At 44.2% G+C, this 24,481-nt stretch overlaps 2 protein-coding genes across 5 annotated transcripts in view; both read right to left on the reverse strand.

Moving 5' to 3' along the window:
* UVRAG (UV radiation resistance associated) overlaps positions 1–6,921 on the reverse strand; it is a 90,371-nt gene extending 83,450 nt beyond the window's left edge. Inside the window, exon 1 of one of the 3 annotated variants that reach the window (XM_087937805.1) lies at positions 6,406–6,921. In XM_087937805.1, the coding sequence (XP_087793931.1) occupies positions 6,406–6,483 (78 nt within the window). In that variant the 5' untranslated portion in view covers positions 6,484–6,921. Of the gene's footprint in view, positions 1–638; positions 775–6,405 lie in introns of those variants that run through there. The other 2 variants (XM_087937807.1, XM_087937806.1) reach the window with 2 other exon arrangements.
* Positions 6,922–9,374: 2,453 nt separating this feature from the next.
* Positions 9,375–24,481, reverse strand: part of DGAT2 (diacylglycerol O-acyltransferase 2) — a 48,016-nt gene continuing 32,909 nt past the window's right edge. For both annotated transcript variants that reach the window (XM_087937834.1, XM_087937835.1), the window contains 4 exons: positions 16,231–16,435; positions 15,463–15,637; positions 13,510–13,712; positions 9,375–12,941 (listed from right to left, as the gene is read on the reverse strand). In XM_087937834.1, the coding sequence (XP_087793960.1) occupies positions 12,787–12,941; positions 13,510–13,712; positions 15,463–15,637; positions 16,231–16,435 (738 nt within the window). In that variant the 3' untranslated portion in view covers positions 9,375–12,786. The remainder of the gene's footprint in view (positions 12,942–13,509; positions 13,713–15,462; positions 15,638–16,230; positions 16,436–24,481) is intronic.

Below are 24,481 nucleotides of genomic sequence, written 5' to 3' on the forward strand. Positions count from 1 at the left end.
GAAAAAATGAAAAACCAAAAATATAACACTTTATAGCCATAAGAAAAAGCCTTCTTCCAGCATGCAAATTAAATTTCCCCAGTTAATGGAAACTTCTTCTGAAACAATACTGCAAATTTAATCAATCGCTCACATGCTCAACTATTTTTAAGACTTAGGAGATTAATGGAAATTAGCTTCATATCAAATGCTCCTCCTACCTTAAGGACCATTCTCAGGACACTGGAAAAAACAATTACATCACATTAATGCCAACAAATATAGTGAGTGACAATTCCAATAATTATCAGTCAGCATGAAGATGAAGTCCATTATATCCAGAGGACACCAAACTGGGATAAGTTCTAAAGACCACCCAAAGAATTTTCTTTTTTATCCAAGTTCTTACAATTGTCAGGGCATATTATTCAAACAGCTATTCAAGAACAGAAACACAGGTCATGCCTGACAAGCAACTGTTTATAAGCTACTAAAGCTGTTGCAAATGAAGGCAATCTTGAATGAACCTGTGACTTTCACCTCAAAGAATTACTGAGGTTAAAAATTAGAAACTACAACAAAATTTATTTTAAAAAAAACAAAACTAGAAACTACAGCATCCCTGAAAGAGATAAATTAAAGAGAGAGAATTAACCTACATTTCCAATTTGTGACTCTGTAGAAATATAGTCATTTGTGCTGTCCCAGCTTACGGATTTGCTTGTAGGCATTTCATCACCTGAGTAGACAACATAATCAGTCCTGGTGAGTGGTGTGTTTGCTCTTAGATTGTATAAAGTAACTTACCAGGGTTAGTGGGAGTGTGGTTTTTCTCCCTGGTAGTTCTTTATCAAAACTATACCCTCACCAACCCTGGCAAGGCAAGCTACTGTGTATGCACAGGCAGCAAACACCACATTCACCAATGCTGATGATAGCAATAGCACTTAGACTTATATACCACTTTATAGTGCTTTCCAGCCCTCTCTAAGCAGTTTACAGAGTGAGCTTATTTGCCCCCAACAATCTGGGTCCTCATTTTACCCACCTTGGAAGGAGGGAAGGCTGAGTCAACCTTGAGCCTGGTGGGATTTCACTGCCAAATTGCAGGGAGCCAATAGTCGGCATAAGTGGCCTGTAGTATAGCACTCTAACCACTGTGCCACCAGGCTCTGATGTTGTTGCCTAGTCGGGTGATGAAATGCTTGCAAGCAAACCCCCAAGCTTAGAGACTACATGGCTGCCACAGTTCAACCCTGAGCTACATAGATTACCTTCTTTTGGTATCAGTACAAATAAATGTGTAATTATTCAGCTACGTTATGTGAGACTTGTCTCCACTTTGCTAAACATTACACACAGAAAAGATAATTTAGGTCTACTCCATAATGGGGGCCTCTTCACGGCAGCTACAACTCAAGTATCACACCTCTGCAAGCCTAATGCTAAATTAATAACTTATGGGCCAAAGTAGAAGCCTATCTAGGCAACTTGACACTTTCTTACCCTCTTGTTTATGTAGCTGTATCTGGTAGCCTCAACAAAAGGGGTTATAGCAAATTTATTCAGCTATTTCAACCAGTGTTATCTGCCCTGGGATTTGCTAACAGAGTAAAATCTAAGGACAAGCTTACCCTGTTTTGATTCAGAGTGCCAAGAAGTTACGAAAGAATTGGCTGGGCACTTCAAACGTAATAATCAGCTTCACATTCCACCCAGGAACTTTTATTCTGAAAAACTGCTAGAAATTAAAGAAATAGACTTTTCCAGGACTTCTTGAAATACTTAGCATGGTCACAAGCTAAGAATGTTTGGGTGCTTGGTAGCTTCTCACCCAATCACTAGGTCCTTTTCATTCCCTTTTCTTTTGTTAGAAAAAGTGTAAGTACTTTAAAATATTGCTGGCACTTAAGAGGAACCAAATTGGATCTAGAGCTCAAAACAAACAGCTCCCAATTTCAACCTCTGAGGGAACAGGCCTTAAACAACTTAAGTCTGCTAAAGCCCAACTTTTGTTATAAACACTGTTTTTTATTGATTCCTTTCTCTGGAATTTCTTGTATGTTTTACTTCTCTGCTAATGGCCAGCCTGTAAAATAACTGCAGCTTCCCATATTGTGCTTCACATTGTTGTGCCTTTCTGTTAAGCTGAGTAAATGAATTTTGTCCCATTTTACAATCTTTCTTGCCACAGTTGTTAAGTGAATCAGTTGTTAACTTAGTAACATGGTTATTAAGTGAATCTGGATTCCCAATTGACTTTGATGTTCAGAAGGCCGCAAAAAGGGATCGCACAGGACCCCGCGTCATAAATATGAGTCAGTTGCCAAGCGCCTGAGTTTTGATCATGTCATCACAGGGATGCTGCATCACAGGGATGCTGTGTGAAAAATGGTCACAAGTCAGTGTTGTAAGTCGAGGATTACCCGTATAACTAAGCAACTCTTGTGATCCGTTGGGTCATCCTTTGGGAGGAAGACAGCTTAGTCTGACATTACCAGACTGAACATTAAATATTGGGCTGATTATATTTTACACCAATGCTGGATGGTCATGTGGTCATCTCAGTATATGTATCATAACTAGAAAAATAATTATTGGCAAAAATCGGTAAGCTAATATTTACTTATGTAAACAGATAATCATAATGACCACAGGTGGGCAAAAAAGCACTGAGAGTGGGTGAAACTTCCAACTTACTCCTGGTTTCCCCAGTGACTCTGCTTGTAGAAAGCAGGCAGGGAACGTTCAAAATCACAATCACGTGACTGTAGGGACACTGCAGTGGCCACTACTTTCAGTTTCCATTCCACAGGAGTACAGGTAGTCCTTGACTTAACAAGTTTGTTTAGTGACTGTTCGAAGTTACAGAGGCACTGAAAAAAGTGACAGGACCATTTTTCACTCTTACAATCATTGCAGCGTCCCCATAATCACATGGTCAAAATTCATTTTGTGTTTTGATATTTTACACATTCTTTTAAGTTAGCAAATATCAGGGATCTTTATTCAAAAATTGTTATGGTATAATGCACTGTCTGAGCTATCTTCAAGATATAAACAGACAAACCCAATGAAATTTTTAGTAGTTATAGATAAGCAAGCATTGTATTAAGCACTTAAATTTAACTGACTGTCTAAGCCAACTCATAATACATTCTGGCAGATGAAAAGGTAGGTTTCATAACTGGACAGTCTGTTTTTTGACCATGCTCTGACGCTGCAATTTCTGACAGAAAAAAAAATTGTCCAAGGCAGGTCTTGCATTCAACACTGTCTCTACTGATTTCCCATCTGCATTCAAGCTCAACTCCAGAACAAAGCTGTAAGAAAAAATGCAAAAATACTGCTATTATAAGCAGATGTAAGGCAAATACCAACAGAATTAAAATGAGCTCTCTTGGCCTCTTGTTCTAAGGAAACACCTGGAAGTAATTGTGCTAAATCAAGATCCTAATTTTTACTTATCTCAGCTTAATAAATGTCTGGTGATTAAATGGTCAGACATTGGGCAGGTTAAAATGTTTAAATGCTTGGAATATTTTTTCACAGTTCTACGAAATGTAGGGCACATAAAAATTATATAGATTACATGCACAAAATTAGCAGCACAAATCCCTTCCACTTGACACGAGATATAACATACACAAACAATAGTTTTAGTTGGCTAAGGAAAGTATTAAAAATGATATTCTAGAACGTCAACAGATATATAATACAAATACCAACATCTCCTTATCATTTTGAACATTCATCATTTGACAAAAAAGTAGTGGGTGGTATAAGCAGAAGCAGCATGTATTTTAAAGGAGTTTATAAAAAAACTTTTGTCTGTGGCTCAGTTAAGACCATGTCAGTCCTTGCTCTTCTGCAAAAAGTTCAGTTCTTAAGGACCCCTCATGTACCTAAAACGATACTAAGGAGGCAGGTTGGTCTAAATCAGGTGGAAAAATATGGTCCCCTTATGACTTGTGCACTTCCAACTTGACAACTGTGGGTTTCAACTCACAACTGACTTGTGAGTTGAAAACCACAAGTCATAAAAGGGCCATAGTTCCCCACCCCTGGTCTAAATAAAGTGTAAGCTTATGCATTTTCTCGGAGTGTTCTCTGAGCTTCGATGTTTTCCTGCAAATTTTGTTACCAGGCTACGGAATATCATCCATACATGAATAATGAAACTTCTGTAGGAAAACAACCAAGCTCAGAGCACACTAGGAATCCAAAAGTGTCAGTAGGCACATGAAGTTGCTGGCTAAAATTACGATTGTTGTTTTACAGATGATATAGGTTCTTTGTGTCGGATAATTACAAATCAATATGAAAGAGATCAAATTATAGAGATCAATTAAGAGCACTGGCATCAGCATGTTTTAATCCCCTCCCAATAGCCATTCTTTAGGCTGGAATTATATAAAAAAAAGATTTCATCTAACATAAGACTGTGTACTTTAAGCCGCCTGAATCAATCGCTTGTGTTCTGCTCTAGTGCACCTTTTATACCAATGGAATTTCTATACGGAAGTCATTTATTTCATAAAGACATAATTAGAGGAAGGACCCTCCCAAAGGTGCTTTATCAGGAAGCAGCTGGACTTTATTTTTTCTTTTGAAGACATTCCGCTTCTCATCCAAGAAGCTTCTTCGGCTCTTGACAGGATAGTGGGGAATGGAAGGATTTATCTTCCTTGCAGACAGCTGGTCTTTTGCATCCTTTTAGAGGGTTGTGAATTAGGGGAAGGAATTCCACACATTCATTGGTCCGGTGTTATAGGGCAGCATAATGTCCAAAAAATAATATTAGAGCCACTTTGATATATATCAGCACAGTAGTTAAGGTGCTGGCCTAAGGAACCAGGAGACCCTGGAAGATCATTGGATGACTTTGGTCCAATCACCAAGTGATAGTGAGTTCTAGTTTTGCCTTAGACATGAAAGCCAGCTGGGTAACTATGGTCTAATCACCAGAGATGGAGAGTTCTAGTCCCATTTTAGGCATAAAACCAACTGGATGCCTCTGGGCCAATCACCAGGTGATAGTGAGTTTTAGTTCTGCCTTAGGTATGAAAGCCAAATGGGTGACTTTGGTCCAATCACCAGAGATGGAGAGTTCTAGTCCCACTTTAGGCATAAAACCAACTGGGTGCCTTTAGGCCAATCACCAGGTGTTAGTGAGTTCTAGTTCTGCCTTAGGTATGAAAGCCAAATGGGTGACTTTGGTCCAATCACCAGAGATGGAGAGTTCTAGTCCCATTTTAGGCATAAAATCAACTGGATGCCTCTGGGCCAATCACCAGGTGATGGTGAGTTCTAGTTCTGCCTTAGGTATGAAAGCCAAATGGGTGACTTTGGTCCAATCACCAGAGATGGAGAGTTCTAGTCCCACTTTAGGCATAAAACCAACTGGGTGCCTTTGGGCCAATCACCAGGTGATGGTGAGTTCTAGTTCTGCCTTAGGTATGAAAGCCAAATGGGTGACTTTGGTCCAATCACCAGAGATGGAGAGTTCTAGTCCCACTTTAGGCATAAAACCAACTGGGTGCCTTTGGGCCAATCACCAGGTGATGGTGAGTTCTAGTTCTGCCTTAGGTATGAAAGCCAAATGGGTGACTTTGGTCCAATCACCAGAGATGGAGAGTTCTAGTCCCACTTTAGGCATAAAACCAACTGGGTGCCTTTAGGCCAATCACCAGGTGTTAGTGAGTTCTAGTTCTGCCTTAGGTATGAAAGCCAAATGGGTGACTTTGGTCCAATCACCAGAGATGGAGAGTTCTAGTCCCATTTTAGGCATAAAACCAACTGGATGCCTCTGGGCCAATCACCAGGTGATGGTGAGTTCTAGTTCTGCCTTAGGTATGAAAGCCAAATGGGTGACTTTGGTCCAATCACCAGAGATGGAGAGTTCTAGTCCCACTTTAGGCATAAAACCAACTGGGTGCCTTTGGGCCAATCACCAGGTGATGGTGAGTTCTAGTTCTGCCTTAGGTATGAAAGCCAAATGGGTGACTTTGGTCCAATCACCAGAGATGGAGAGTTCTAGTCCCACTTTAGGCATAAAACCAACTGGGTGCCTTTGGGCCAATCACCAGGTGATGGTGAGTTCTAGTTCTGCCTTAGGTATGAAAGCCAAATGGGTGACTTTGGTCCAATCACCAGAGATGGAGAGTTCTAGTCCCACTTTAGGCATAAAACCAACTGGGTGCCTTTGGGCCAATCACCAGGTGATGGTGAGTTCTAGTTCTGCATTAGGTATGAAAGTCAGCTGGGTACCCTTGGGCCACTCGCTCACTCTCATCCTATTCCAGACACCCGGATGGGACGACTGCTAAAGAGGAGCGGCGCATGCGCGTGGAATCGTGCTCGCTCCCGCGGCTGGTTAACCCTTTCCCTCCCACTTTCCCTCCGGGCCCGCAAGCAAACACCGACCTGCTGAGACGGCAACTCCACATGCATGGAGCGGGAGGTCGGACCCGGCGGGGGCAGGACGGCAGCGGTTTGGCTCATGTTGACGGCGACCCGGCGGCGGCCCGGAGGGCTCGGGAGCAGGAGAGGCCTTCGCGCGTGCGCATTGAGCCCGCTCCCCCCGCCGCCGCCGGATTCGGAAGAGTTAAGGGTGACGACGAGGCCTCCGAAGGGTCCCGGGGGCCGCCCCCGGGGCTTCTTTGAAAGCCTCCAGCTCGCTTTTTCCGGGACCGGCGAAACGACTCCAGGACCTCCCGCGCCTCTTGGCGAAGCCCTGTTATTTCCAATACGGCTGAGGCGATTAGAAGACGGAGCGACGGAGACACTCCGCCCGCTGATTGGCTCGTCGGGGAGGAAGGCGGGCTTCCTCTTTACGGTAGTGCGGACTCATTGGTCCCGAAGCACATCGGTCTAACCAAACGTCCCGTCTTCTGTGGTGCTTCCTACGTGTGCGTGTGTATTTGGAAACACCGCCTCTATGGATAGCAAACTCGTATCCCGCTCCTCATTGGTCGGCGTGCTCCTTAAGGGGCGGGCCTAAAGTGATATATATAAGACGCCCTTCGCGATTGGACGGAGCTTTATAGTGATGGACAGAAACTAGGTGAAGGGTGGGAAAGCCGAGGACAGGGGTCACGTGGTCGTGTTTTGTCAAGTGAGGAAAGCCGTTCGAAAGGAGGGGAGCGCATCTCCATAGCAACAGATGAAGGAGGCCGGGCCCGGCCTGACTAGACTAGAGGGATGCTATATCACCCATCGTGCATTGCGTTGCCTGTTTGCAAAAAAAAATGGGAATTAAAAATGTGTGGCTTTTCTGCAGCCACCACAAAGAACTTTTGTTAATGGCATAAATGCACAATGAATAAACATGGGCCCTGTTGGCAGTATCTTCTGTTTATTTTTATAGCTGCTTCATCTCATAACTTTTAGTGATTTGCTGCAGGAACAAAATGTTCACGATACCATGAAATTTTTTTTAAAAAACAGCTTAAATCGGGATAACGATATCACAATTAATCCTCACAGCCTTCCAAAATAATTCAAATAATAATTAGGTAACCCATGCCCCTTTGGGTTATCATTTCAGAGATTTTTATTTATTTGTCAAGCAAGTATTAGATAACAGGTATAAGTATAAACATGAATATGAATACATAAAAAGGAACATTAGGACAGGAAGGGTAGGGAAGGCACGTTGGTGCACTTATGCACGCCCCTTACAGACCTCTTAGGAAAGGGGTGAGGTCAACGGTAGACAGTCTAAGGTTAACGTTTTTGGGGTTTGGGGAAGAAACCAAGGTAGTGTATTCCAGACAATTGACCACACTGTTGCTGAAGTCGTATTTCCTGCAATCAAATTTAGTGCAATTTACCATGAGTTTGTATCTATTGTGTGCCTGTGTATTGTTATGGTTGAAGCTGAAGTAGTCATTGCCGGGTAGGACATTGCAATAGATAATTTTATGTACTACACTTAGGTTGGACCAAAGGCAGCATAGTTCTAGGTTGTCTAGGTCTAAAAGTTCAAGTCTGGTGGCATAAGGTATTCTGTTGCAAGTAGAGGAGTGGAGGACTCTTCTCATGAAATATCTCTGGACTCCCTCGACTGTATTAATATCCGATATGCAGTGCGGGTTCCAGATTGATGAGCTGTATTCGAGTATTGGTCTAGCAAAGGTTTTGTATGCTCTAGTTAGTAGTGCAATATTACTGGAGAAAAAGCTACGCAGGATTAGGTTAATAACTCTTAATGCCTTTTTGGCTATGTAGTTACAGTGGGCTCTGGTATTTAGATTAGAGATGAGTACTCCAAGGTCCTTGACATAGTGGGGTCATCAACAAGATATCCCCTTGTGGGAAGAAATATCCATCTGGTTCAAGTTCCAAACTGGGAGAAAGACATGGAGGCTGATTGGAAAGAAAGCTTAATGATGAACAGAACCGCCAAGCACATGGTTCTGGTGCAGCTGACAAAATGGGAGCTGAGAGGGGGTTTTATACCTTCTCTAAACTTTGCACTAGAGCCTCCTGTTCCTGTGCAAGAACATGCATTCTATTGGCATCCCATGGGGTCATGTAAGGGTCATAGCTGGCTCTGTAGGCAAAGTACAAAATCCTAGGTATGAGCTAAGTTTGGTCGAAGTTTGGACTGCTCTGAGGGTGATGCAATAATTCTTATTGTGGCTTAATGGCTTTGTCCTGGGTTGGATCTTGGGTGATGGCTGCTTCTAATCCTACCATTCTGCCTTTGTTTCAAAATATCCTGTCTTGAGTGGATTTCTGCCTGCAGTATTTGCTTTGCCTATGAATAAAGCTATCTTGTTTTCAATAAACTCTTGATCTCTTAAGTGCTGACATCTGCTGTGGGCTATTAAGGAAAGTGGGGTTTGCTTTCTGCCTCTAAAAAATATGTTTCTTCATTTCTCCCTTTAATATTCTTTTTAAAATATTCCTCAAAATATTTCATTCTTCTAGGAGGGAGGATGGCTTCCCACATTCTTATTAGATTCTTTAATGCCTTCAACAATGACAGAGCATCTAATGTACTCCCTTCCCTGGAAAAGTTGAGATATCTTCAGAAGTGGTGCATTACTAACTTAACTGCAATGGTTCACTTAACAACTGTGGCAAAATAGATTGTAAAATGAGGCAGGTTGTAGTTGGGTAGTATTGATGATAGCCTCAAAACAATTTAAATGCTTAAAAGAATAATGTATGAAGAGATATATCAACATAGTTGAAGTAGAGAGGAATGAAAAACTATGGTGAGATACCAGTATAATAAATTATGTTGGTGTAAACTTAATTGAGGCATCCTACTTTTCCTTATCTTTGGTTTATTGTTTCTCATTTTTCTGCCCTCTAAAGAATGTTGCTAATAGGCCAAACTTCTCAAGAACAAATCCAGGAAAATAATAAGCAGTAAACCAGTATATTTTTGTTTAATGTTTATTTCTATAAATTTATACAAAATCTTCCCACCCAACCCCTATGTTCAGTCTGCTCCATGAAATGTCTACAGACTGCAGCAGTCTAATTTTTCTAAATGAATATATGTGTAGCGTGGTCAGGATCAAAGAACCTTATTAATTAAGCCCCTGGGTTTTTGCATTACACCAGTTTTTTTCCCCCAGACATGACTTTTAAGATGTCCAGACTTAAATGCTGGCTGGGGAATGCTGGGGGTTTGAAGCTCAGACACCTTAAAGTGGCCAACTTTGGGGGAAAAACCTGCATTACACAAAGGCACATCTATAGCTTCAGTCATTATTGGCAATTAAAATACTTGAAGGCTAAGGGTTACACATACAATAGTGCAAAACATTCAAACATATGTTAACATGTCAGCAGGATTGGCTCTGAATATATTCCTCTACAATAGCTTCAGTCAACATGTAAACATTTAGAAATAGGAAATACATTAGACCAGACAACTAGTGTATAAACATCAATCTAAAATGGGATGGAGAAAGGATGGGATAGGATAGAATCAGAACAGCAAAGAATGCAATGGAATAAGAATGGAATGCAATGGAATAAGAATGGAATAGAATAGAATAGAATAGAATAGAATAGAATAGAATAGAATAGAATAGAAATTATAGGGCTGGAAGGGAACTTGGAGGTCTTCTAGTCCAACCCCCTGCCCAAGCAGGAGACCCTACACCATTTCTGACAGATGGCAGTCCAGTCTCTTCTTGAAAGTCTCACGTGATGAAGCTCCCACAATTTCTGAGGGCAACTTCGGTTCCACTGATTAATTGCTCTCACTGTCAAAAAATTTCTCATTTCCAGGTTAAATCTCTCCTTGTTCAGTTTCCATCCATTATTCCTTGTCTGGCCTACAGTCATTTTAGAAAATAGCTTGACTCCTTCCTCCTCTCTGTGGCAGCCCCTCAAATATTGGAAGATGCTCTCCTGTCTCTCCTGGTCCTTCTCTTCACTAGACTAGCCAGGCCCAGTTTCTGCAACCGTTCATCGTATATTTTAGCGGCCTCCCCGGGCTCTGGAGGCTCCCGTTTTCCACCCTCCCCTCCGGTCCCCTAATCATCCCGGTTGCTCTTTGAACTTTTCCCAAAGTCTTTTTATTCAGATTAACAGGGGGACTGTCTATTGTCTACGAAGATTCTCAGTCATCCAGGTCATAGCTGTATCAAAAGTGGGTTTTTTTTTTTAATTTTTGAAAAAGCAACTGGACTTATTATTTTGAGGAAGAAGTAGTTTCGCTTTTTTTTCTTAAAAAAAAAAAAAAAAAAGCACAGGTAGCCCTCAACTTATAACATGTTAAGCTAGTGACCATTCGAAGATACAGCGGCACTGCAAGAAAGTGACCTATGGCTATTTTTTACACTTATGACCATTGCAGCATCCCCTGGATCAAAATTCGGATATTTTGGCAACTGGCTCGTATTTAGGACGATTGCAGTATCCCGGGGACCATGTGATTCCCCTTTTTGCGACGAGCAAAATCCATGGGGGAAGCCAGATTCCCTTCACAACCCTACAGGGGTGGGCCTCAAAAAAATTTAGCAACCGGTTCTTGGCCCGGTTGCTGGGTGGGTGTGGCCTAGTTGGCCTCCGGTACCCAAGCGGAAGGGTCATTTTCGCCCTTCCCGGGCTCCAGAGGCTTTCCTCAAGTCTCCGGGAGAGCGAAAACGGCCTCCCCGGGCTCTGGAGGGTCCCGTTTTCCACCCTCCCCTCCACGCGAGCCCTGCACTTACCTGGGATCCAAAATGGGCCGTGTGGAGACTCCTGAGAGGGGTGGGGCCAGCCCTTCATTGCAAATACCGGTTGAGCAAAGCAAATGTAAAATTAACACCCAGTTCACTCGAACCGGTGTGAACCGGTAGCAACCGACCCCTGCAACCAGGGGTGGGATTCTACCAGTTTGCACCTATTCGCTAGAACTGGTTGTTAATATTCTAAGCAATTCGGAGAACTGGTTGTTAGAAGAAATTACTGGGCTAATCCTGTAAGGCAGGAAGAAAACAATCTGGTATTGCTTACAGAAACTGCCTCTCCGTTAACCCTTATTACATTCTTGGCAGGAGTAGACTTCCTGTCTCAGGAACTTCTCTGGAGGTTTTTTCCCTCCTTTGCTGGTACTTTGCTTGTGTGGAAGGACCATTCAAAGTTACAATGGCACTGAAAAAAGTGACATAACCATTTTTCACACTTACGACTGTTGCAGCATCCCCACAGTCATGAGGCCAGGCGAGGAGATGCGTGACTCGATGTGAGTGATATTGAGTTGGCCACGTCCAGCCAATAACATGACCACCAAGCCACGCCCACCACCTAAGCCATGACCACAGAACCGGTTGTTAAAAATTTGAATCCCACCCCTGCCTGCAACAGTGTGACTGACTTAATGGCTGCGGTTTCACTTCACATTTGGCGAGAGGTTGTAAAATGAGGCAGAACTGGGTTGTGACCAATAGTTTGTTTGTTTTCCTGTGAAAAGCGCAAAATAAAACTAAATGAAGTTTTCCATGTTGTTGGAGAGGTTGTATGTAGGCGTAAGACCTGTGGAGGGAATGAGTATTGTTCTCCATTCTCCTCACGGGAAGCAATAAGTGCTTCTTTTAAAAGCAGGAAGGATGGGCAGCTATTTAGACCTGTGAGGGGCCCAAGGGTTGCAAATGACATACATGGACAAGCTATAGCTTCTGATTTCCTGAGAATAGGGCAGGGAGGCATTTGGAGGACTTTCTTTCCAAAATGGCTAAACACTCAAGCTACCTGGATACTTAACGTAGAGTATTAAACGTATTTCCTGCTTCAAAATGGCAGGAAAACCATACAATAAGAGACTCTCTGGAAAACAAATATCGGGAGGGCCATTGCTCCAGTGGGCCTCTTTCTTCCCCATTTCCTTGCGTTTTCCCTCTCAGAAGAAGCTGCGGCACGTCACAAGTCAGCGATGGAGCCGATAAGGCCTCCATTCAAGGAAAGACCTCTCTTGCAGAGATGATGGTGGCCTCTAGCCAGATGGCTGGCTTCCTTCCCCCTGTTCTCAAACAGGGAAAAAAATCTGGGCATCCCTGAATTAGCAGCAGAGGGAAAAAGCAAATGGCCGGCTTTGGAGACTGAGGTGGGATGAGGGGATTTAATGGGGCAAGACAGCGCTGTCCCCAACCATACACTGGCTCTTAGAGAGATCTAATCTTTGAATATTTAGACAATATTCCTTTATCTTCTCTACAGATCCTTGCTCGATCCCCCAATTCCACAGAGCAGAAGACAAAAACAATAGGACTGGCACAAAGAGCCTCTTTTGGCGCCAGTTTTTCCAAGCCCACCAGCAAATTTCAAGACCGCAAGCGCCGTCGCTCGGGTGCCGCGTCAGTTGATCTCCAACGTCTCTGCCTCCGACAGGCCGAATTTCGTCTTGTACTTCTCAAAGAGTTTCGCCAGAGACTGTACATACAGGCTGTGATAAAAGTCTACTTCCTTCTGGCTCGGGTTGTCGGTTTTGGGGATTGTGATGGGCTCGCCGACTGGAAGGCAAAAGAGAGAAGGGGACATGACCGACCACGGAAAGATAGGTTAGCCCCTAAAGTGGGTTTTCTCTCTGTTTACAATCTACAAGAATTGCACTAGAATATGAGCAAACCCCATCGCCTACTAGCACTGATGATGTTACCTAGTTTGGTAATGAAATGTCTGCAAGAAAACAAACACTATCAGAGAGCAGCAAGGACCCCACAGTCCTAATCCTTCTCCTCTTTTTCCTCCTCCTTCTCCTTCTCCTCCTCCATAATCCTCCCTCACTGATACTGATTATGGTACCTAGTTTGGTAATGAAATTGTCTGCAAGAAAACAACTGTGCTCAGAAAGCACCAAGGAACCCACAGTCATTTTCCTCCTCCTCCTCCTCCTCCTCCCTTTCTTCTTCTCCACAAACCCACCTCCCTTCTAGCACTGATGATGTTACCTAGTTGGGTAATGAAACGTTCGCAAAAAACCCACCAAGCTCAGAGAGCACCAAGGATCCCCCCCAGTTCAACCGCAAGCTACAGACATTCTCCTCTCTCGACACTAGGAATCTCTCTTTTCCCACTTACCGACAGTAGTCACGGGCCTGGCGTAAGGCACCAGCCCCCAGCTGTTGGAGGAGAAGACCCCCCGTCCGTGGAAGACACACGGAGCTACGCCAATATACTTCTGCAATTTCTTCTGTAGCCACCTGCACCAGGAGCCCTCTTCAAATATGACCTGTTTGAAGACTTCGTTCTCCCCAAAGGAGTAAATGGGGACCAGATCGGCCCTGGAGAAGAAAATAGAAACCAATGTCAAAATTGCAAATAAACAGCAGCTGAATCACTGTTGAAGTCACGGTTGAAATCAGTGGAACGCCTGGCCTCTCCAGAAGCTGTGAATGCTCCAACACTGGAAGTTTTTAAGAAGAAGTTGGATAATCATTTCTCTGAAGTGGTGTAGGGTTTCCTGCCTAAGCAGGGGGTTGGACTAGAAGTCCTCCAAGGTCCCTATTCTATTCTATTCTATTCTATTCTATTCTATTCTATATTCTATTCTGTTCTATTCTATCCCTTAATCTATTCTATCCCTTATTCTTTTCTATTTATTCTTGATTCTATTCTATTCCTGATTCTATTCTGTTCTATTCCTGAATTCAATTCTATTCTATTCCTGAATTCTATTCTATTGTATTCCTGAATTCTATTCTATTCTATTCCTGATTCCATTCTATTCTATTCCATTCTATTCCATTCTATTCTATTCTATTCTGATTCTATTCTGTTCTATTCCTGATTCTATTCTATTCTATTCTATTCTATTCTATTCTATCCCTTTTTCTTTCTATTTATTCTTGATTCTATTCTATTCCTGATTCTATTCTGTTCTATTCCTGAATTCAATTCTATTCTATTCCTGAATTCTATTCTATTGTATTCCTGAATTCTATTCTATTCTATTCCTGATTCCATTCTATTCTATTCCATTCTATTCCATTCTATTCTATTCTATTCCTGATTCTATTCTGTTCTATTCTGATTCTATTCTATTCTATTCTATTCTATTCTATTCTATTCTATTCTATCCCTTTTTCTTTTCTATTTATTCTTGATTCTATTCTATTCCTGATTCTATTCTATTCCTGAATTCTATTCTATTGTATTTCTGAATTCTATTCTATTCTATTCTATAATTCTATTCTATTCTATAATTCTATTCTATTCTATTCTTTCACAGGAGCAGGGGGCAAAAATTATTTGTAGCCCACCGTTATTTTTATAAATTACTCTAGGAAGAGCACATATTCGACAAGCCTTCCTCCTCCTGTTTTCCCCACAACAACAACCCTGTGAGGTAGGATGGGCTGAGAGAGAATGACTGGCCCAAGATCACCCAGCTGGCTTTCATGCCTAAAGTGGGATTAGAATTCTCAGTCTCCTAGTGATTGGCCCAAAGTCACCCAGCTGCCTTTCAGACCTAAGGCGGGACTAGAACTCTCCGTCTCCTGGTGATTGGCCCAAAGTCACCCCCCTGCCTTTCAGACCTAAGGCGGGACTAGAACTCTCAGTCTCCTGGTGATTGGCCCAAAGTCACCCCTGCCTTTCAGACCTAAGGCGGGACTAGAACTCTCAGTCTCCTGGTGATTGGCCCAAAGTCACCCACCTGGCGGACTAGAAAGTCACCCAGTCACCCCTGCCTTTCAGACCTAAGGCGGGACTAGAACTCTCCGTCTCCTGGTGATTGGCCCAAAGTCACCCACCTGCCTTTCAGACCTAAGGCGGGACTAGAACTCTCAGTCTCCTGGTGATTGGCCCAAAGTCACCCACCTGCCTTTCAGACCTAAGGCGGGACTAGAACTCTCCGTCTCCTGGTGATTGGCCCAAAGTCACCCACCTGCCTTTCAGACCTAAGGCGGGACTAGAACTCTCAGTCTCCTGGTGATTGGCCCAAAGTCACCCATCCGCCTTTCATGCCTACAAGGAAGGCCCTGCCACCATTGCCAGCCGGGGAGACAAATGGGGGCCCTTCGTTCTCCTTACCCATGTCTTAACGCCAGCTTCACAAACCCCTTCCGGTGCTTCAGAGTCACACAGTTTTTCCCCGGGGCACAATTCAAGGACTCCGCAGCGCCTCCCACCACGATGACAACCGCGTTGCCAGTGCCATTTTGAGACAGGAGGTAGTCTATGGTGCTGCGGTTCACAGGGCAGAGACCTGGACGTTAAGAGAGAAAAAAGATCTTTAGAGGGAAGAAAAAGGAAATGCAAGCAGTCCTCGACTTACAACCAATTCATTTAGTGACTTCCTAAAGTAACATGATTGGAGGAGGAATTCTGGGAGTTGAAGTCCACAAGTCTTAAAGTTGCCAAGTTTGAAGACCCCTAATCTACAATATCTATCTTCTATCTCCATCTCTATCTATCTATCTATCTATCTATCTATCTATCTATCTATCTCTATATCTTAGCTGGAGGAGGAATTCTGGGAGTTGAAGTCCACAAATCTTAAAGCTTAATTCGGCAGAATTTCATCTGCCATCACAGATGAATACAATACAGAAGCCTGATGATGGCAGATGAGATTCTGCCGAAACGTTGCTACAACTTTAAAAGCACAACTATAATGACGCGGGAAAATACCCAAACAAAGCTGAATACCATACATGTAAGTACCCGCAAAAACTTAAGAATCTATCTATCTATCTATCTATCTATCTATCTATCTATCTATCTGGAGACATTCAACGGGCTTTCCTCCCAAGACAAACTGCATCGCTAGACAACACGAAAGGGGTATTTCCTCCTTACCCCCGGTCATCAAGTAGTCCCTCAGAATAGGCCACCTGAAGTTTCCTGTAAGTGTGGTGACGTACGGACGTATCCCGGGGAAGATCTGGCTCACACCTGTGGCCTCGGTGCTAAAATTGCAGAAGGCACCCAGGGACATGATGCCATGTGGGTGGTAGCCAAAAATGTAATTTCGGTTGGGGGCGAGGTTGTGGGTTTTGATCATCTGGGGAAGGAGAGAAGGAAAAGAGGGGGAAAAAAAATCGGAGTTCAATTGGCAAAAAACACACGCACAAACATGTATATTATACACTCTCTTGCCTGCTTGTACCCTCCAAGGTCAGTGCAATCAAGCTATTTCAAATCCACTAATTTAAAGTATACATAAGGTATACAAAATGTATTTGAACATAAGATATATTTTATGTATGCCTTATATAGGGATGCAGTGGCTCAATGGCTAAGACACTAAGCTTGTCAATTAGAAAGGTCGGCAGTTCGGCGGTTCGAATCCCTAGCGCTGCATAACGGAGCGAGCTCCCATTACTGGTCCCGGCTTCTGCCAACCTGGCAGTTCAAAAGCACGTTAAAAAGAAAATGCAAGTGGAAAAATAGGGACCACTTTGGTGGGAAGAGAACAGCGTTCCGTGTGCCTTCGGTGTTTAGTCATGCCAGCCACATGACCACGGAGGCGTCTTCGGATAGCGCTGGCTCTTCTTCGGCTTTGTAACGGAGGTGAACACCGTCCCCTAGAGCCATGAACAACTAGCATGTATGTGTGAGGGGAACCTTTACCTTCCCTTGCACCTACGTACTAGTCTACTTGCATTTTACTTGCTTTCCAACTGCTAGGTTGGCAGAAGCCGGGACAAGGAATGGGAGCTCACTCCATTACGTGGCGCTGGGGATTCAAACCGCTGAACTGCCGATCTTTCTGATCGACAAGCTCAGCGTCTCAGCCACTGAGCCACCGCGTCCCCCTTAGGGTATACATAAAGGTACCTAAACCCACTAACTCCACTAAGAAGGCATAAAATATCTGGGATTCATCCCAAGTAGTCCTTGACTTACAATCACAATTTGAGCCTGAGGTTTCTGTTGTTAAGTGAGACATTGTTAAGCGAATTTTGCCCCATCTGACGACATATCTTGCCTCAGTTGTTAAGTGAATCACTGAAGTTGTTAAGCTAGTCACCCAGTTGTTAAATGAATCGGGCTTCCCACTTGACTTTGCTTGTAAGAAGTTCGCAAAAGGGGATGTCACGTGACCCCAGGATACGTCATAAATACAAGTCAGTTGCCACATATCCGAATCTTGATCACCTGACGACAGGGACGCTGTAACAGTCATAAGTGTGAGAAATGGTCATAAATCACATTTTTCAGTGTTGTAATTTTGAACAGTCCCTAAATGAGTGGCTGTAAGTCGAGGACCAGTCTATACATACACTCTCCTGTCTGTTTGTCCCCCTCCAGTTAACCCAAACACTGCATTGCTCAGGAGCCCATTTTTGAATCAAACTACTTCAAATCCACTAACTTAAATTGTACATAAAATACTTGGGCCCCTTACTGCTATGAATTTAAATTTTCAGAATGTTCACATCCCTTTTGCCACTTTTATTTGCAAAGTTCCGGCTACTGCAGTGGCCCTTCCATCACACGGTTGTGATGGAATCACAATCACACGATTGTGAACACTCTCCCAGCGTCCCACAAGCAAAGTCACTGGGGAAGCCAGCAGGAAATTGGAAATTGGAAGTCGCTTTCATTCCCGGCGCGTTATGACGCAAACACACTTTAAATGAAAGTTCGTTTTCGAAACAAATTGATAGCTCTGTTGGCGAGTGGACCATCCTGACCGGGAAAAGGGCTAAAGAGGAAAATTAGCCTGGATTTGCTGCATAAACACAAGTAGGCAAGATCTTTCTTCTTCCCGGCTGCAATATAAAGACAGGACAGGCAACTCTACAAAAGGCTTCCATACAAAGTTTCTTTATTGGCTCACAAGGCGTCCTCAAGGTATAACTCACAGTTAGGTTGAGTTCCATCTAATGTCCATTCTTTGCATAGTTGACTTCAAGCAGGAGTAGAGGAAAACTCCCCCAACCCAACCATGGGTCAATTCAGTGACCAATCAGGATTACAGATAGGATCACATGACATGAACTACATTTGCCAGGATGCATTAACTACATTTACCATGAGGCATTCCCTTAAGGGGACAGCTCCCAATTCTAACTTAACTATCTCAATTCCCAATGACCTATGTACTGTCTGGATAGCACCCCTACTCTTCCCCAGGCAAAAGTTGTCCATTTGGAGAGATTCTTGCATTATAGGCAGAGAACAATAAAGTAGCTAGTGTGAATTCTAGGCGTGCAGTTTGGGTTGTTCCCGGCTGACAGGCTCCAAACAAAAGCAACTTATCAATCATCATTTCATGACCCCCATAATCCCTTGCAGGGTAGAGTCTCGGCTGAATGGAGCTAGTGGAGCGTTTTAATGGCTGGATGCCCTTCCTGTCGCCAGTGCAGAGTTTTGTTCAGCAGATATATTCTCAAGAGGGCCCAGACAGACCGAAATATCTGCCTCTACCTGGGATCGAACTCACAGCCTCCTGATTGTGAAACAGGAGCTCCAAGTCTAGGCCCCTGCACCACTGCAAAAGCAACTTATCAATAATAGAAAACAATACCAACTTAGATTCTGCGTAATCTTTTCACAGCGTTACTGTTGAGTACAGTTTTCCTTTTTTATATCCTCATCAACTACCGAGAGTCACTCATATTTAAGTACCATCTGGCTCATACTTAAGTGGTTGGGCAACAAGCCACTGCTGTCGAGCCAGGTGACACCTATTCTGTACCTGTGGATTTGGTTTTGCTCGTTTTAGTGTGGGAGCTTTACTTTGTCTCACCGCCGAATTGCACCTTATGCTCATTTTACATTCGTTCCTTGGTCTCTATTTCATCCCCTCTTCCCGTGAATAGAGGAGGAGAGCTGACACGGTGGCGTCTGACTTAGGTTTTCTAGAAAGTATGATCTGGGGAGGAAGGGAGGGAGGGATGGAGGGATGGAGGAAAGAAGGAAAGAGACAGAGAAACAAAGAAACAAAGAGGAAGGAAGGAAGGAAGGAAGGAAGGAAGGAAGGAAGGAAGGAAGGAAGGAAGGAAGGAAGGAAGGAAGGAAGGAGAAACAAAGAAAGAAACAAAGAAACAGAGGAAGGAAGGAAGGAAGGAAGGAAGGAAGGAAGGAAGGAAGGAGCGAAACAAAACAAAAACAAAGAGGAAGGAAGGGAGGAAGGAAAGGAAGGAAGGGAAGGGAAGGGAAGGGAAGGGAAGGAAAGGAAAGGAAAGGAAAGGAAAGGAAAGGAAAGGAAGAAAGAGAAACAAAACAAAAAACAAAGAGGAAGGAAGAAGGAAGGAAGGAAAAGGAAAGGAAGGAAAGAAAGAAGGAAAGGAAGGAAGGAAGAGAGAAACAAAACAAAAAAGAGGGAAGGAAGGAAGGGAAGGAAGGAAGGAAGAGAAGGAAGGAAGGAAGGAAGGAAGGAAGGAAAGGAAGGAAGGAAGGAAAGGAAGGAAGGAAAGAAAGAAAGAAACAAAACAAAAAACAAAGAGGAAGGAAGGAAGGGAAGGAAGGAAGGAAGGAAAGAAAGAAAAAGAAAGAAAGAAAGAGAAAGAAAGAAAGAAAGAAAGAAAGAAAGAAAGAAAGAAAGAAAGAAAGAAAGAAAGAAAGAAAGAAAGAAAAGAACAAAAAAACAAAGAGGAAGGAAGGAAGGATCTAAACAACAGCACAGCAACAAGATCTTGTTCAGGTATCTCAGTTTACAAAGCTTAAGAACCCACAGGGATCTCTAATTTCACCCTTCAGCTACTGGAGCTTAAATGACACTCAGACCAAACCAAACTGGATGAACTGGATGAACCTTCTGTAATACCAGACAAAAAGTTCCTGGCTCCATCGGATTTATTCCTTAAATTGTTTCCAACCAGATCTCTGGGATCATTCTTATTTAAATATATAAGTTTCCCTACCAAAAAGCCTTCAGAGGCGTTTGAAGACATCTTAATTTGTATTATATTCCTGGAAGGAGGGACCTTTACCAGCAAACCTAGAGAACAACTGGCGAGTTCTAGTCCCGCCTTAGGCGGGGAAACCAGCTGGGTGACTTTGGGCCAATCACCAGGAGACGGTGAGTTCTAGTCCCATATTAGGCACACGAAAACCGGCTGGGGGAATTTGGGCCAATCACCAGGTGTAGGTGAGTTCTAGTCCCACATTAGGCACACAAATGCCGGCTGGGGGACTTTGGGCCAATCACCAGGAGACGGTGAGTTCTAGTCCCTCCCTAGCCTTGAAAGTTGGCTGGGTGATCTTGGTCCGATCACCAGGAGACGGTGAGTTCTAGTCCTGCTTTAGATATGAATTGCTTGGCAATTTTGGGCCAGTTACTCTGTCTCAGCCCAGCCCACCTCACGGGGCTGTCCTGGTGAGGAAAACAGAAGGCCGAAGGAATATTATTTCTGTTTGCCGTCTCGAGCTGTTTATTAAAACCATAATCCAGGCGGGATATCAATAAATAAGCAAAAATAAAATAGAGTTTCGGAGGATGGACACTCCCAAGGTTTAGCAACTCCACACAACGGCAACACACACAATCTGTTTACTGAAATGATACTAAGATGATACTAAGCTGACAGGAATAGCCAACACCCAAGAAGATAGGCTCAAGATCCAGATGGATCTTGACAGACTAGAACACCGGGCCATATCTAACAAAATAAAATTCAATGTAGAGAAAAGTAAAGTTCTACACTTGGGCAAGAAAAAGGACACATATAGGACACATATAGACTGGGTGAAACCAGGCTCAACAGCAGTAACTGTGACAGGGATCTTGGAGTCTTAGTGGACAACCAGATAAATAGGAGCCAGCCGTGTGCAGCAGCAGCCAAAAAAGCCAATGCAATCCTAACTTGTATTAACAGAGGGATACAATCGAGATCAAGGGAGGTACTAATACCACTCTCTCAAGCCTTAGTAAGACCACACCTAGAATACTGCATCCAGTTTTGGTCACCACACTATAATAAAGAGGTTGAGACTCTAGAAAAAAGTGCAGAGAAGAGCAACCAGGATGATGAGGGGACTGGAGACTAAAACATAGGAAGAACAGTTGCAGGAACTGGGCCTGGCTAGTCTAGGGAAGAGAAGGACCAGGGGAGACAGGATAGCAATGCTCCAATATTTGAGGGGCTGTCCCAGAGAGGAGGAAGGGGTCAAGCTATTCTCCAAAGCACCCGAAGGCCAGATAAGGAACAATGGATGGAAACTGATCAAGGAGAGATTCAACCTGGAAATAAGGAGAAACTTCCTGACAGGGAGAACGATCAACCCAGGGAACAGAAGTTGCCTTCAGAAGTTGTGGGAGCTTCATCCCTGGAGGCTTTCAAGAAGAGACTGGACTGTCATCTGTTAGAAATGGTGTAGGGTCTCCTGCTTGGGCAGGGGGTTGGACTAGGTGACCTACAAGGTCCCTTCCAACTCTGATGATCTGTTATCTGAAATAACCTCAGTTTCCTTGGGCAGCTCGATCTCCTTTGGTTGGAGACCCAAGGTCCACAAGACCAGAGGCCGCTTGGCGAGTTCTCCGTTCTTCCTTTGAAGGCTGCCAAACTGGGGTGGATCCCTCCGGATCACCTCTCCCCTCCCCTGCCTCCCTCACCCCCCACCCCCCACCCAAACTGGAAATTTACATTCGGGCTTGGAAAAATCCATTGCTTCACTCCCCGGAGATATTTTATCTCCAGAAGTTAACAAACAAGTCCGATGTGTGGTAACCTTTGGTCCTTGGCGCTGGTTTGACCAGCTGTCCAACACGTGCAACTTTCATGCACAATAAGGGACGGGCAGAGAAAAGGCATGTTCTCGGGAGGGACTGTCGCAGCCGCTTCGCACATGCTCACCGCCTGCTTTTGCGCCCATCTAAAGCCACGGAGAGGTCTCAGTGCCATGCACAATGTTGGGACCCCACCCCTTCCTGCAGCGCAAGGGGGCGTCCCGTGTCCTTAAAACACTGGCCAGCTGTTTGCTAAGAGAGAGAGAGAGAGAGAAAGAGAGAGACATGGGTCAAGGGAAAATTTGCTCCACCTTCAGTGAGTCAGACGGAAGAATGGAGTTGGAAAGGGACCCTTGGAGGTCATCTAGTCCAAACCACCACCACCACCACCCCGTCTCAAGCTGGGAGAGACCCTGGACCATCCCAGGCACCAAATGGCTGTCCGGTCTTTTCTTTAAAAAAAAAAAAAAAACCTCAGAGGATGAAGCTCCCACAACTTCCTAAGGCAGGAGTCTCCAAACTTGGCAACTTTTTAAGACTTGTGGACTTTCAAATCCCAGAATCGCCCAGCCAGCGTGGACTGGCTGAGGAATTCTGGGAGTTGAAGTCCACAAATCTTAAGGTTGCCAAGTTTGGAGGCGCCTGTCCTAAGGCAACCTCTCTTCCGTGGGTTGATTGTTCTCGCTGTCAGGAAAATCCTCCTTATTTCCAGATTGAATCTCTCCTTGGTCAGTTTCCATCCATTATTCCTTGTCTGGTCTTTTAAAGGTGCTTTGGAGAATAGCTTGACCCTCTTCCTCCTCTCTGGGGCAGCCCGTCAAATATTGGAAGGCCGCTCTCCTGTCTCCCCTGGTCCTTCTCTTCCCTAGACTAGCCAGGCCCAGTTCCTGCAACCGTTCCTCATATTTTTTTTAGTCTCCAGGCCTTTAATCATCTTTGTTGCTCTTCTCACTTTTTCCAAAGTCTCTTTATTCAGATGAACGGAGTTGGAAGGGACCTTGTAGATCATCTAGTCTAACCCACCGCCCAAGCAGGAGACCCTACACCATTTCTGACCGAGGGCATGTACTTACGATGGGCGCAGGGCCCCCAGTGGTCACGCAGTCTGCTTTTGCGAAGTCAGTGGGGAACCTTGATTGATTTCACAACCATTCTGAACAACTGGCAGCAAATCCCTTAACGACTGCGGCAGGGAGGGTCGTAACAGGGGAGCAAGACTCAATCATAGTCTCACTCAGCGACGGGAAATGTTGGGCTCGACTGTGGTCATAAGGCGAGGACTAACTGGTCTCTCCCCAATGCAACATTTCTTGCCAGTCTCAGGAAAAGGAAAAAGCCCAGAGGTGGGATGCAAATGTTTTAACTACCTGTTCTGGGGGCGTGGCTAGATGGGCGTGGCCAAGTGGTCATGTGACTGGGTGGGTGTGGGAGGTTGGGGGTTTTTGGGGGCCTACTGGGCCTCAGGGAAGCCTCTTGGGAGCAAAATTGAGAAGAGGGGATGTTGTGCGTTCCCTCACACCCCGTTTTTGCTCTCAGGAGGTTTCCTGAGGCCCAGTAGGCAAAACTAAATAAATAAGTGATTTTTTTTTGCCTACTGGGCCTCAGGGAAGAACTCCTGGGAGCAAAAACAGGGTACAGGGGGGCGCACAGCACCCCCACCCACCCATTTTTTGCCTCCTGGGCGAAGCAGTACAACCGCGAGGGTTGGGGAATCAGCTGTGCCGCACAATTTAGACTAGCTCGAAAGCAAGAAATCCGACGATTTCCTGCTTTCTAGCCAATCTAAATCACACGGCACAGCTGATCTTCGGAAAACAGCTGATCGGTGGTGGGAAAAAAAAAGGAAATACCTTGATCTTCGGAGCGAACCGGTTCGCTCCCAGCTGATGTTCGGAGCTACCGGTTCCCCCGAATCGGGCCGAACCGGTAGAATTCCATAAACACCCCCACCCCCCGGAAAATTGCCTTTTAAGGACCTCTTTAAGGGTTCACCAGAATCACTGAAGCTCGGACAACATGGAGGAATTCGTCTGCAACCTGAGGGAGTTCAGGATTACAGAGCATGGCCGTCATCGTTGCAAAGAAATTATTTCAGAGACTTTGAGACTTAAATTGGGGCTTCGTCACCAAAAGATAAGTCATGTCTGGGCTTAGTTCACTGTATTTTATAACTGGAGCAGGAGAAACCTGACTACAGCAAATGAAAATCTGTAGATCAAAGGATGCCCTTTGAGAGGAGCCAAACACAAGTCACCATTCAGCTTTTTTTAAAAAATAAAGATGACAACAAGTCCCAGGGCAGAAGTTCAAAAGCTAGTCGAGTCTTTCAATCCAACATGTATATGTTGCCATAGTATAGGATTTGATGGCTCTGACCCAGCCCACGAAAGATCTCAGAAACCACTGAACCATATATCTTTCAAAGACCCT

This window comes from Pseudonaja textilis, chromosome 7 (genome assembly GCF_049901715.1).
Source record: "Pseudonaja textilis isolate UNSWEBS1 chromosome 7, rPseTex1.2, whole genome shotgun sequence".
Lineage (NCBI taxonomy): Eukaryota > Metazoa > Chordata > Lepidosauria > Squamata > Elapidae > Pseudonaja > Pseudonaja textilis.